The sequence below is a fragment of the Saccopteryx bilineata genome, chromosome 12 (assembly GCF_036850765.1).
Source record: "Saccopteryx bilineata isolate mSacBil1 chromosome 12, mSacBil1_pri_phased_curated, whole genome shotgun sequence".
NCBI lineage: Eukaryota > Metazoa > Chordata > Mammalia > Chiroptera > Emballonuridae > Saccopteryx > Saccopteryx bilineata.
The window spans coordinates 27,078,145-27,093,374 of record NC_089501.1 but is presented as its reverse complement, the minus strand read 5'-3'; the positions used below and the strand labels follow the sequence as shown (position 1 = coordinate 27,093,374).

Below are 15,230 nucleotides of genomic sequence, written 5' to 3'. Positions count from 1 at the left end.
GCTAGGTGCTGGTTGTAAAATACTGAAGTTGTTAGGGATTGCTGCCAGTATTGTCTAGGCTCTCTGTAGCTGGACAGCCTGTGTTTGAATCCTGGCTCTTCTATTTACTGGTTGTGTGGCTTTGCACAAGTTATTTATTCTCTCTTTTACCTTCTTCACCTGTAATAAGGAAATAATTTTAGTTCCAACCCCAAAGGTTGTGAAGATGAAAAAAATTGCTACATATAGTCTCTAGAACAGTGCTTAGCAAATAGCTGATATTATAATTTATTGTTATTATATAGTCTTTATTAAGTGGGTTGTGCTTACTATTACTTTTATAATTTTTAGTGAAAAACAGACATAGTTCATTTTTTCACAGAATCATTACTTGATGATGATGCCCACCATTTATTATGAATTTATTATGTGCCAGGCACTTTATAACGAAATAACATCTGATTTCATTCTTAGAGCCACCCGTGAGTATGTATTATATCACTGTTTTGCTTATGAGGAAACCGGAACTCAAGACTGAATACTTGTTTATGTGACATGGCTAGTGAGAGATAGACCTGGAATTCTAATCCTGGTGTTTGGTTCCCAGACTTGATATCAAGACTACCCAAAGACCAGTTAGCTTCACACAGAAAGCTCTGGCCATTATAAAGTTTGGGTTCTCAACTGAGAGGAGAAATTTTAGTGGAAGCGGTTTGTCAATATTTCTTACCAAACAATTCATTATACATGATTCATGAAGAGCTGGCAGGGTTCTGGCTGTCACCTTGATTAGTGTGTGCTGTTGGAGTGCCCAATAGGACAGGTTCATGTGCATTTTGATTATGAGAATACTGATGTCCAGTATTGGATCCCCAGTGATTCATGCACAGCCTCTGGTTACTGCGCGCTCACTTAAGGAAGGGTATTTTGGGGATGACCTTAGTTACTTGTGGAGACTGCCTGGCACCGGTCTCTTTCTTGACTCAATTCTGAGTGGGAGGAGCAGGGGCTGGCTTTAACAAATAAGATTGTTAGCACTACTGGAATTGGATATTATTGAAAAGAGTCTTGATTTTATCCCCCTCCCCCTTCAATTTATGCTGGGAATCCTACGCTTTGTTGAACTCTTAAGATTTTTTTGTTTCATCTTTATGTAGAGTTGTTAGAATAAAGAATGATTGGTTTGTCTCACTAATCTAACTCAGATAATAGGTTTTTAAAACTTGAGCATCTGGAAAAACAACATTTTGACATCCATGGCTTGTAGGTATGAGGACCATAAAACCAACTGAGGAGTAATAATTATCTGAGATGGTTCTGTATGTACTTCAGTTTCTTCGGGCTTGTTTGCCGGTGCTTGCCTCAGTATATAAAATGCAAAGGCTAATAGTGGTTGTAAGTAACTGAAAATCCTGGCTCAATTCTTTGACCCAGAGGGAGTATATTGTCTCACATAACAGGGAGTTCAAACACAGGACTTAGCCATGTGTGGCACGCTTGGGGCTCTGGTCCTCTTCTCTGTCATTCTCTTGCCAGTGCCCTCTACTGTGTCTCTGTTTCTTCAGGCTTTCTCCTCTCATGGATTATTCAGAGTGACAGCATTTCTAGGAGTCATGTAAATAATGCTCAGGGGCAGAGGAAGGGCTTTCTCTTTCTTGTGGCTCTTTTAAGAGGGAGGAATTTTTTCTCAGAAGCTTCCCAATAGACTTCCTGAATGTCTTCTTATCACAGAGACGGGGCTACCATGTTTGCCCAGACCAACTCCAATGACACACATGTGGAAGAGAGGAAAGCTGAATAAAAATTGGGTTCTATTAAAGAGGAGAAAGCGTGGAAGAAATACATGCTCTGAATGTAATCTGATCCTGCCTAGACTTGAACTAGTAAAGGGCCACAGTTCATATCTTTTGTATGTGTGGGTTTAATTTAAACCAGATGTTAGCCTGTATCTTTATAGAAATATTTATCCTCTCTTATAGGTCCTTTATCTCTTAAAAAATACCCAAATAAATGATATAATGTGTTATACTGGTAACTAGGGTAAGTAGTATTGGATTATTTCAAAACTAACTCTTGTTTATCTCCATCATATAGATAATTTAAAGAAATAGTCTCTTTGGAATGTATTTGTACTTATTTGAATATGGGATATACTATTTCCTAGACCTTCTGACACAAGATTAATAAATGTCCTAGGGAGAGGAATTACTTGCTGACTCTCTAAGTCAGCCTGTTTTTGTTATTCCTTCTCCCTCTGCAGACATTTCTTTCTCGTCTTTCCTCCCTGTTCTCCTCCCCTTGCCCCTCATCCCCCCTTTTACATGCTGGGCATGTTGCAGCAGCGTCACTATTATGTTCGAGTAGAGTTAGGTGGCTGCTGAAACTTCCCTATATTTCAGTTGCTGTGTTTGTTTTTCTCACATTTAATGCTTTTAGGGAAGGTAGTGGGGTATTAAAAGGCCTTCTCTTAGACTGCAGGCCATTTGGGGAGATGAACATGAGGAAAGGAGGGTGGGTGATAGCAAGTTGCTCTACATATCCTCTGCCACAACAATAGGTGAAAGCAAGTTTTTTCAGACCTAGACGGTGACCAAACTGGAGCTGTGCATGCCTTGCCAGTATTATTTAGGTTTGTAATTTGTCACACAATTTTATGTCTTTCTAGAAGTTCAAAGGAAAGCCTCTCTCCAGCCCTTCCCCACCATTTTGGGTAGTTTAGAAAGGCACACTTTCCTATTTCATAACTCTTGGGCTGAGCACTGTTGGCAGAAATGGAAGATGTCTTATTGCTCATGGTCTCAGCAGAGGATGAGATCCACTCAGCTGGGAGCAGCACCCACCCTGGTCCCTGTGCAGGGATTCTGTTCACAGCGGGGCTCAGAGTAACCTTGGTTCTTTCAAGGTCTTAAGGAAAAATACCTGAACCCAATAATTAGCGTGAACCTCCTTGCTTGAAGTTCTTTGTGTGTCTACAGTTGTATAACTGTTTACTTTGTTTCACTTGCTACAGTACTCTATAAAGGGCCAGTGTTTCAGGAGCTTGATATTATAGGGTAGGAAGATGTAGACTAGTGGTAAAGACAGCATCCTGAAATTTGCCTTCTTTTTTAAACATTAGAAAAAGAATGGTTTCACATAACAAGGCTCCTTACCTAACTAGTGCTGATCCTCTATTGATGATGGTTTTCTGCTTGGTTGCGTGTTAAATGATGCATGCTTTTTCTCATGGAGCTGTTATAGTAATGAACACTTTCTATCAATCCAGATGGAGCATGCCAACGTGGTAATTGTGTCTAAACCACATGCTTCTCTAATGGGCTGGCTGTTCACAGCAATGTTCTTTTTGGTTGATGATAAGTAGAACGATCCTTACTTAGTATGTTATATAACTTGTTAATGATGGATTTTAGGTATTTGTAATTAGAACTTAGTGGAATGGGCATTTTTGGAGTTTGGGAAACCCGAGTTCTGGTTTTGTCTTTGCCGATCTAGCTTTGTGATCTCAGGCAAATCTCCTAGTATTTCTGAGCCTCAGTTTCCTTGTTGATAATATAAAGGGTATTAGAGTAGATGATTTCACAACACTGATTCAGTACATATTTATCTAGTGCCTCTTATATCCCAGTCTAGGCGCTGGAAACACAGCAGTGAAGAAAAGATCCCAGCCCTCTGGGGCTTTCATTTTGGTGGGAGGGACTGCGTTCTGCTGCAGGAGTTTCTATTTTAGTGGGTGATGGAGTTTAAAGGCTTCCTCATCTTTGAAACAGAGAATTACAAGCACGATAATTATGGTGAATGGATGTGCTATAATCATGTTTCCTTGATGGTAATTTGTTTGAGAAACCATTTTCTCAACAGAGAAAGTAGTGTTTAGGTTTGAGCTTTGTTGATTTCTTGAAACTATTTTAAGAATAGACTTATTTACATATAATTACATACATCCTTATTGTTGATTATTTACAATGTAATTAGCCAATTCCATTGTTTTTTTTAATCTTGTAAATTCCATTGTGTTTTTTTTTAAAGGAAATCTTTTTTTTAAGCTTTTTATTTTTATTTATTTATTCATTTTAGAGAGGAGAGGGAGAGCCAGAGAGAGAGAGAGAGAGAGAGAGAGAGAGAGAGGAGAGACAGAGAGAGAGAAGGGGGGAGGAGCTGGAAGCATCAACTCCCATATGTGCCTTGACCAGGCAAGCCCAGGGTTTCGAACCGGCAACCTCAGCATTTCCAGGTCGACGCTTTATCCACTGCACCACCACAGGTCCCATTGTTTTTTTTTAATCTCCATTTGGATGGGTAATACTGATCAGCTCTGAGGTTTGTTCTATTTTTTATTATTACATTTATTAAGGTAACATTGACTGATAACATGAATTTCAGGTGTACAACTTTACAATTCGATGTCTATATGCTCTATTGTGTGCTCATCACAGCTCTGAGGTTCTTAAAATTAGGTGTTGGAAATACAGTAGTGGTTGAGAACTATTTTGTGAGACATCATGGCTTTGTCTCTGCATTAGCACCTTGTCTTTAGTTTCTATCCATTAGTTCAATTTTGATTGCATGGCCAAGTAATACTTTCAAAATTATTTTCTTTGTGATGAGAACTCATCTGAAAATTTCTTATTTTGAAGAGTGGCAGGGCTAATTATAGTGAATTAGAGTAGGCTCATGTTTCTCTGTAGTCATTTTCAGAGTTTGTTATGAATCATCTTTGAGTACTTAAGGCAAGGGTTCTAGTTGATTTGATTGTTCATAAATTATGGAGGAATTGTGCTTGTATTGTGAAATACAGGTGAGAACAAATGTATACATACGCTCTGTGGTTCTCCATTTAGTGGCCTTGAGCAAGTCGCTTACCTGCTGCTCCTCTGCTTATTACTTTCAAAATGGGGATAACCCAACCTTGTGGAGAAGTTATGTGTAAATGTCTGACACAGGAGTAGTAAGTGAAAGCTATTATAATTAAAATAAAAATATTAACGCTTTTAATATAGTAATTTCATATTTCATTGCTTCTAAAATATTTTAACCAAAACTCAGCTTTAGTTGATTGGTCTCCAGATGACTTTTCACAGCCACGTAATTAGAGGGACTCCAGTTATCTTGGTTAGCTTAGACAACTAGGAGACATTTTTGTTTTCATTTTTACCAAGGCATTGATTCAACTCTCAAAAAAGTTTTAGAGTATATGCTAAAAATTAACTTTGGTCATTTTATGATTAATATAAATAATAGTTTCCACTTAAGTGGCACCTGGAAAATGATACCTTAAAGAAAAGGAAAAGGTTTTCTCTACAGGAGAGCCAGTTCAAGTACTCATGCAAGGGTCTTATTGGAAGACATAATTTTGAATTTTAAATGCCTAATAAAGGTACAGCCTCTATTAAAAAGAATGTTGGAGATTCTTCAAAAAATTAAAGCTAGAACTACCATATAATCCAGCAATTCCACTTCTGAGTATTTATCCACTGAAAATGAAAACACTAATTTGAAAAGATATACAACCCCATGTTTAACACAGCATTATTTACAATAGCCAAGATAATGGGAACAGGCCCTGGCCGGTTGGCTCAGTGGTAGAGTGTCGGCCTGGCGTGCAGAGGTCCCGGGTTCGACTCCCGGCCAGGGCACACAGGAGAAGCACCCATCTGCTTCTCCACCCTTCTCCCTCTCCTTCCTCTCTGTTTCTCTCTTCCCCTCCTGCAGCCGAGGCTCCATTGGAGCAAAGATGGCCCGGGCGCTGGGGATGGCTCCTTGGCCTCTGCCCCAGGTGCTAGAGTGGCTCTGGTCGCAACAGAGCGACACCCCAGAGGGGCAGAGCATCACCCCCTGGTGGGCAGAGCGTCGCCCCTGGTGGGCGTGCCGGGTGGATCCCAGTCGGGCGCATGCAGGAGTCTGTCTGACTGTCTCCCCCCGTTTCCAGCTTCATAAAAATAAAAAAAAAAAAAAAAAAAAAAAAAAAGATAATGGGAACAACCTAAGTGTTCATTGATTAATGAATGGATAAAGAAAATGTGATATGAATATGAATATTATATCTTCATTAAAAGAATTAAATTTATTCATTAAAAGAATGAAATCTTGCCATTTGCACAGCATGAAATAACCTGGAGGGTATTAATACTGAGTAAAATAAGTTAGACAGAGAAAAACAAATACCATGTGACCCTCTCGTACTGTGTGGACCTTTTTCTCCAAAAGCAAAAACCAAGCTCATTAGTGGTGATTGCTGGCAGCGTAGAGAAATGGGTGAACTTTTTTTTTATGTTAAAATAAATTGAGAGCAAAACCACAGAACTTGGTTTGTAAATGGCAATGCTGTCTACTGAGCTTTCATCTCAGATCTTAGAAGAAAAAACTTTCTAATGATACTAGTTTGGTAGAATGACTTAAATTATGTTTGCCTCATCTCTTTCTGAGTGAAAGTAATGCTTTAATATTTTGCATACTTTATGCTTAACATTTTAATACAAAAATATATAAAACAAATACAGTTTAATGTTGAACTGTGTTCAGTATCACTTGCTAGTTTTTGATCATCAGGAATACTGATGAGATAGTTTTCTCACAATGTAACAGTCTGAAACCGAGATAAGGCAACCTTTTTTTTTTTTTTTTTTTCTCCATTTTTCTGAAGCTGGAAACAGGGAGAGACAGTCAGACAGACTCCCGCATGCGCCCGACTGGGATCCACCCGGCACGCCCACCAGGGGCGATGCTCTGCCCACCAGGGTGTCGCCATGCTGCGACCAGAGCCACTCTAGTGCCTGAGGCAGAGGCCACAGAGCCATCCCCAGCGCCCGGGCCATCTTTGCTCCAATGGAGCCTCTGCTGCGGGAGGGGAAGAGAGAGACAGAGAGGAAAGCGCGGCGGAGGGGTGGAGAAGCAAATGGGCGCTTCTCCTGTGTGCCCTGGCTGGGAATCGAACCCGGGTCCTCCGCACGCTAGGCCGACGCTCTACCGCTGAGCCAACCGGCCAGGCAACCTGGTTTTATCTCTGACATTTACTTCCCAGTTTGACAAAAATATAATGTTTAAGTTTGGTTATGCGATAACACATGGGTGTAAGTTAAGCATGTTGCTGTAAACATATACATACAATTTATACATTATAGAGCTATCGTATTGGTAAGTACAAATTTTGAAACATGGATAGAATTATACATTTAAAAATGTCTAAAAACGAGAAGATTGGACATGTAAACATTGTAGTTACCTGTAATATTTGTCATTTGTATCATTGCCCTTAAGGACATTCCTTCTCCTTGATCTGCCTGTCCACTATACGTATTTCTTCTTGCCTTCATGCTCTTTCCACTCATGCCTGATCCTTAGATGTTGGTGGCGATAAGGGTTCTTTTCAGGATTCTTGAAGCTGAAACTATACTTTTTCTCAAGGTGATGTCAGTATTATGTCTGCTGTCTGCTTTTAACTATCAGCCATATGATGACAACTCCAAAATTTGTGTATCTATCTGGCCTTTGTTCAAGACCTATGTGTCAAATGGCCAACTGGACAACTCAACAAACTTCTAATTGTAATGAGTTAAAAACCACATTTGTCTCAGCCAGACCCTCTTTTCCTGTGTTCTCTATTTCCACAGCTGGTTCTGCCATCACCTCAGTCTCCTTGTGACCTGGGAATTTTCTTCGACCCTTTTCTTTCTTGGACTTGTTATATTCAGTGTGGACACCACGTCATGTTCAGTATCTCTTTCCATTAGATTCATTTTTTATTCTTTAGCTCACTGCTTCTGCTGTAGCGCAGACAGATCCTCATCTTCTCATCCCTGGATTATTGCAGCAGCCCCCTGGATGTCATTCTATTTCATTCAGCCTTTTCTCAGCATGTACTTTACAGCCTGGTTGGGCTTTCTGAAAAAGGAATCTGATTGCATCACTTCTCTACTTCATTTGCTTGTACGACTTCTCATTGTCTTTAAATCAATCTCCAGACCTTTCCCAACACAACACAAAATCTTGAAGGTTCTGACCTCTACTTACTACTCTATGTAGTTTGTCATTGCTAATTCAACATCCTCCTTCCCTCCCTTCCTCTACTTAAAAGCTCCTACTTTGCTTGTACATTGTATTATTTTTCAGTACTTGTGATTTTCTTTTTCTTTTTTTTTGTATTTTTCTGAAATGAGAAGCGGGGAGGCAGAGAGACAGATTCCTGCATGCGCCTGACCAGGATCTACTTGGCATTCCCACTAGGGGGCGGTGCTCTGCCCATCTGGGCCGTTGCTTTGTTTCAACCAGAGCCATTCTAATGTCTGAGGCAGAGGCCATGGAGCCATCCTCAGTGCCTGGGCCAACTTTGCTCCAATGGAGCCTTGGCTGTGGGAGGGGAAGAGAGAGATAGGGAGGAAAGAGAGGGGGAAGGGTAGAGAAGCAGATGGGCGCTTCTCCTGTGTGCCCTGGCCGGGAATCGAACCCTGGACTCCCACTCGCTGATCCGATGCTCTACCACTGAGCCAGCCGGCCAGGGCCAGTACTTGTGATTTTCTTTGGGAAGACTATTCTCATATTTCTGTACTTCCCTATGCTTTGCATATGCCTCTCATCCTGACTCCTTTGCAGGTGTCCTAATGAGGACACCATTTTAAAGCAATGCAATGTCAACTTCTGTAGAAGGCTTGCCTAATGACTTCCTTCTCATCTGATTTAAGTGCCTGCCCTGTGCCCATTAGGCAACCTGCTCTTGACTTATCTGTACCCTCACTCCCTCAGGTCCTTGAAGACAGTCTTTGTCATATGCTCAGTACTGGGCACATTGTAAGGGCCCAATAAATACACTCTGACTGACAGAATGTTTTTATGCTTGCAAATAAAAGTAACATTTTAAAATTATCTTTTATTATTGAGATATGGACCTTTTAAAGTTTACAGTTCAGTGATGTGAAACATGGATAGAATTATACATTTAAAAAATGTCTAAAAACGAGAAGATTGGACATGGTTGCAAAACTCACCACTGTCTGATTACTAAACATGTTGATTACCCCCAAAAGAAACTGTACCCATTACAGTTGTTCCCTATTCCTAGTCCATCCAGCCCTTTGCAACCATTAAGCATTTGTGTCTGTGGATTTGCCTATTCTGGAACTTTCACATAAATGCATTATATAGCATGTGGCCTTTTGTATCTCACACTGGTTTCACTTACAGTGTTTTCAAGGTTGTATGTGGCAGTCTCTATCAGGACTTCATTCCTTTTCATGACTTAATATTCTGTTGTATGGACATGCAACATCTGGTTTATCCATTTATCAGTTGTTGGACATTTGGGTTGTTTTCATTTTATAAAGCTGTTGTGAACTGAACATTCATTTCAAATTTTTGTGTGAGCATATTTTCATTTCTCTTGGGTATGTATCCAGGAGTGGAATTGCTTGGTCATACGGTAACTTTGTTTAACTTTCTGAGGAACTGCGGAACTATTTCACAAAATGGCTATGCCATTATACATTTTTGCCAGCAATGTTGAGAGTTCCAAATTTTCCACATCCTCCCCAATGCGTTTTACTGTCTGTCTTTTTGATTATGGTGCACTAGTGTATGTGAGGTGGTGGTATCTCATGGTGGTTTTGATATGCATTTCCCTGATGACTGATGATGTTGGGCATCGTTTCAAGTACTTATTGCCTATTTGTATATCGTCTTTGAAGAAATGTCTACACAAACCCTTTGCTCATTTAATTTGTTTTTTTTTTTAAATTGTTGAGTTGTAGGGTTCTTTATATATTCTGGATACTAGATTGTTATCAGGTATATGTTTGGCAAAAGATGGTGAGTAGTATTTTAAGAAACAAGTATAATGCTGATACAACTACAACATGGATGGTCTTTAAAAATGTGCTAAATGGAAACGCCACATTATTGTATGATTTCATTTATTTGAAATGTGTACAATAGGCAAGTCCATGCAGACTGAGAGTAGATTAGTGATTGCTGGGGGAGTGGAGAGAATGGAAAGTAGCTATTAATAGATAAGTGGTTTCTTTTTGGGATGATGAAAATGTTCTAGAATTAGTGGTAATAGTTTACAACCTTATGAATATACTCAAAATGGTCTGTGAGTGATATTGCAATAAAGCTTTAAAAAATGTATTTTTTTTATTTTGAACTGGTCAAGTCTGTACCACTTTTGAAGTTAGCTGGGAATTTCCCATTGGCTAGCATGCCAGGGATTTGAGCACTTAAATTGTTGGTAAGAGAGGAGAGAACGTTCTGTCTCTGCCATTCCTGCCTGTTGTTCTTTTCTGTCAGTGGTGCAGCTATGCTTTAAAGTCCCTCTTTGCTTGTGTAAAATGTAGGCAACCAACTACTTTCAGATTTAGTTTTAATTTTGTTTTAATTAGTTATATAGATGATTTTTTTTATCTATATAATGTCTTCATTGGGTTCAGATTAGGAGTCCCTAGACATTTTCTTGTAATCACACACACACACAAAGAATACTGTGTTAACGCTTGGGTGGGACAGAGTTTTGGAGTTTTGGTCATAGTTTGAGTACCATTCCCAGAAGACCATCTTTTGCTTTGGAGTAGTGATGATGAACTATAGGATTTAATATTGGAACAAAAATGTTTATGTACATTACTGATATAATTTTCTCGCTATTAGCACCTAATATTTAACATTAATTTCCATAATTCCTAACATTTTAGTTTAAGTGTGAATTTTAGCAAAATGTGGTTTAATACTTTCTAATATTATCAATAATACTTTGTCAGGGATACTGAATATTGAGAAAAAGAATTTCTCATAAAAATTAGATTTTAGGGTGAATTGTTATTTATAGCTAGATGAAACTGAATAAAAGTAATCACTTTAAAACTTTTGCTGATTTTAAGTTCTAGCTGTATAGAATCAGAATGAACTATTGTGATGCTGGTTTTGTTTTGGATTTTTGATTTTTTCAGAGAATTCTCCCAAGATAGAGTAGCAGTTGCCATTTTTCTCTTGTGAACCTTCTTATGAACCTCCTTTTTCTACATGTGTTTTAGCCCCCTCATCTCTCTGCCATTCTCCTTCCCATCCTTTTTAACCCTCTCTTGACTCTAAACTGGGGTTGTTGTAAAATAGTCTTTTGTGATTTTTGTTTTGTTTACAGCATAAACCGTGACCATGACTACTGAAGTAGGCTCCACATCTGAAGTGAATAAGGAATCTGACCAGTTAGGAGCAGATGCAACCAAGGAGAAACCTAAAGGAGTAGCAGAAAATCAGCAGAATCAGTCATCTGATCCAGAAGAGGAGGAGAAAGATTCCCAATCATCTCTTCCAGCTAAAAGCCAAAGTAGTCCACGCCACCAGAAGAGGCGGAAGGATCCGTCTGAGAGTAGGGGTATTTCACGATTCATACCCCCGTGGCTTAAGAAACAGAAGTCCTATGACTTAGTAGTGGCCAAAGATGGAGGAGATAAGAAAGAGCCTACCCAAGCTGTTGTGGAAGAGCAGGTGTTAGATAAAGAGGAATCTCTTACTGAAGAAGAAAGGCTGGCCAAGGGTGATGCTGAAGAAACAGTTCAGAGGAAACAACAGGTCATTAAAATTGATGTCAAAGAAGAGAAACCTTCAGTGAGCAGTCCTGAGACACAGGTATGTTTGAAAAGTGATTGACTGCCTGGAAATGAATGCTTGATGGTATAGCCATCTAACAAAAAGGGTTTGTTTGCTCTGAGTCATTTATAGATTTCTTTTTTCTTTTTTTGAGAGAGAGACAGAGACAAGACAGGAAGGGAGAGATGAGAAGCATCAGCTTGTGGTTGTGGTGCTTGAGTTGTTCACTGATTACTTCTCATAGTGCCTTGACTGGGGAAGGGAGAGGGTTCCAGCCAAGCTAGTGACCCCTTGCTCAAGCCAGCAACCTTGGGCTCAAGCCAGTAACCATGTGGTCACGTCTAGGACCCCATGCTCAAACCGGCGACTCTGTACTCAGGCCGCTGGTGAGCCTGTATTTAAACTGGTGACTTTGGTGTTTCAAACGTGGGACCTCAGTGTCCCAGGTAGGACGCTCTGTCTACTGTGCCACCACCAGTCAAGCATTTATGGATATTTTGTATTAAGATACTATTTTGGCTTTCTATATCTGGAATATGGGTCTTGGAAGCGTTTACAACAGCCTTCTCCTGTTATTCTTTTCAAAATAATATAACAAAGTGAAAAAAATCCCCTGTATATGCACAACCATAAAAATGTTTGTTTCTTTTAAGGTTAAACAGACAGAATCCTGTCACTCCTCCTTTTAAAACCATCCTTGATTGATTTAAGTGTTCAGTGAGTAGGAAGAAATAGATTTGTATGTGTGTGCATTTTTGTTGCGAAAAGAAGCCCAGGTTTTGCCATGGTATGAGATTATAATAGGAAATTTTATTATTTGAAATGGTATTTAAATTGCAGTTGCCAGGATGTAGTTTCTTTTATTCATTTAATGCTCAAATTAACAAATTGACGAAAATTAGAAAATTGGCAGTGGATGGGGGAAGGAAGATGTGGGAAGTATTCTTTCTAGTAAACATTTGAAGTCTTAAAAATCTCAGGCTTACAGTGTTTATAACAGTCACTGTTTTTTACCAAGGACTTTCCTGTTACTGTGTTGTTTTCTGCAAATGGGCTAACTTTAGTATAAACTTCATTTTTTCTTCGGCAGCCTGCTGAAGAGGTAAGGAAGGAGAAAGAAGAGGGGGAGGTAAAGGAGATACTGGAAGACAAGTCTGAAGAAGCAGCAAAAAGAGAGACAAAGGAAGTGCAGACCAATGAGTTAAGAGCTGAGAAGGTCGCTCCAAAACCCACCAAGAAGACCAAAACCGTCCAGTGTAAAGTGACCCTTCTAGACGGCACCGAGTACAGCTGTGACCTGGAGGTGAGTCGGGGTGATGGCAGAGCTCTCTTGATGTGTGGAACACAAGCAGAGCAGTAGTCGGCCCTCCTCTGGGGAATGGCACAACTCAACAGTTTCATTTTCCTGTGAATTAGTCCTCACAGTTTTGCATTGAAAGAAAAAGAAAAGATAGAAGAGGGTCATCATTTCCTTTACAAACAGTGGTTCCTGACCCTTAAGAGTAAGTGGGGCTGATTTCCTGCCAATCTGTTCTGTTCTGGTCATGTATGTTGTCTGTTCTGAATGGGCATTAAATTGTTTGAATATTACCTCTGGCTGTAAGATACTTCCTTTGAGAATTGGTTGACATTTCAGATACATGACATTTCATACTTTAACCCCAAGTATTTTTATCCTCAGATAATGATTTGATCTCTAGCTCATTTATTTAGTTTTAATTAAAAAGCACTCATGAGTTTCAAAGCATATAACTGTACTTCAGTAGCACTGATACTGATTGATACCAATGTGATTTTTTATTTTATTTTTATTTTTTTACAGAGACAGAGAGAGAGTCAGAGAGAGGGATAGACAGGGACAGACAGACAGGAATGGAGAGATGAGAAGCATCAATCATTAGTTTTTTGTTGTGCGTTACAACACCTTAGTTGTTCATTGATTGCTTTCTCATATATGCCTTGACTGTGGGCCTTCAGCAGACTGAGTAACCCCTTGCTCGAGCCAGTGACCTTGGGCTCAAGCCGGTGAGCTGTTGCTCAAACCAGATGAGCCCACGCTCAAGCTGGCGACCTCAGGGTCTCGAACCTGGGTCTTTCCACATCCCAGTCTGATGCTCTCTCCACTGCACCACCGCCTGGTCAGGCCCAATGTGACTTTTAAAAAGTATCTAGCACCTTATAATTTTATGTAATCAAAAGAGTTTGTGCTTTTTATAACTAAATCACTTTATTTAGATGACATAACTAATAGCCGATGTTTGCTAAAGAACTGCGTGAAGAATTTTGAATGGATTATCTCATGTACTGTTTCTAAGAATCTAGATGAGGTAGGTGTTATGGATATTGCCCGTGTTACAGTGGGGAATGTAGGCTTATAGATAGAGGCCAAGTAATTTGCACAAAGTTTCATCGCTAGCAAATGGTTGAGCCTCAGTTCCAGCCCCATTTGTCTGACTCTGGACCTCATGAACCTGAGCACTGTACTGTTAAGATGAAAAAAATTCATGGTCCTTGCCTTTATCTTTGTATTAGTTATCTAGAACTTTTTTTACTCATTTAGTGATGGTAATTGTTCTGATACTTCACTTGTTTCCAGAAAAAGAGTGGTAAAAGAGGCTTAATAATCCTTACAGCTCAGAAGGAGAGAGAGAGGTGGAGAGAGAGAATGAGACTATGTGTCTCAGCAGTAGAAATAGGGAACATTAAGGAAAACAATAGAATAGTATTCTGAACTTAATTCAGTTACATTGTACATGACCACAGGTTCCCTTGTGTTTCCTATCTATCCTAGAAATTAGGGAGTCTAGCTTTTGGGAACCAATTTGATAACTTGTATATGACCTTCAGTCATTTACTCAACCTCTTAGGGCCAAACCGAGGCCCCGAAACTGACCTCAGCTATGGAATATAGGATTACTGGCCCCAGTCATCTCTGAAATTTTTTATAATCACCAAACCTCAAGATTAAGAAATATGCTCTATGTTTTAAATCTATTTTTGTTCTCTTTTTAAAAGTCATAATATATTTAAAAATTATAGAAATAATAGAAGAAATAGTTCCATATTCACCAGAAATAAAACATTAAAGACTGGTGGGCAAGTATGGTCCTCTCCGAGTAAGATAATTATTTACTCAGAGATGAAAACATGAAACCAATTCTATAATTTGCAATTCATGAAGCTGAGCATCTTTTTTTAAGTTTTATATGGGTTTCTAGGATTGCTCTGAGGTTTAAAAAAATAGATATTCTTTCTCAGATTACGGCTATTCCTTTCCTAGTTTCTAAGAAGGAAACTAAAAAAGTTTTATGAATAGGTGGTGAAAGATATGAATAGATGCTGAATTTTATCAAGTATATTTTGTGCATCAACTGAGAGGATCATGTTTTTGTGATCATTTACTGTTGTAATTTAAATTGATGTTTTCTAATGTTGAGCCATCTTTTGATTTGTAATGTAAACTCTTGTTTATGATGATTGGCATTCATTTTGTATTTTTTTTGTAGGATTTTTGCATATACTACCTTTAATTTTCTTTTATCAAACTGTCTTCATCAGATTTTATCTGGGTTATATACTTTCCACACAAAGTTGCTTTTCTTAGTATTCTCTGGAAAAGCTTAGATAAAGTTAGGGATTAACTGTTCTTTGAGGATCTGGTGAAACATGCCTTTAAAACT

The 15,230-nt window shown here is 39.1% G+C and overlaps 1 protein-coding gene across 18 annotated transcripts in view; it reads left to right on the top strand.

The window, feature by feature from the left end:
* Positions 1-15,230, top strand: part of EPB41L2 (erythrocyte membrane protein band 4.1 like 2) — a 232,103-nt gene that overhangs the window by 95,217 nt on the left and 121,656 nt on the right. For 17 of the 18 annotated variants that reach the window (XM_066247989.1, XM_066247988.1, XM_066247987.1 and 14 more), the window contains 2 exons: positions 11,102-11,589; positions 12,641-12,853. In XM_066247989.1, coding sequence (XP_066104086.1) covers positions 11,116-11,589; positions 12,641-12,853 — 687 coding nt within the window. In that variant the 5' untranslated portion in view covers positions 11,102-11,115. Of the gene's footprint in view, positions 1-4,277; positions 4,297-11,101; positions 11,590-12,640; positions 12,854-15,230 lie in introns of those variants that run through there. The other variant, XM_066247978.1, reaches the window with a different exon arrangement.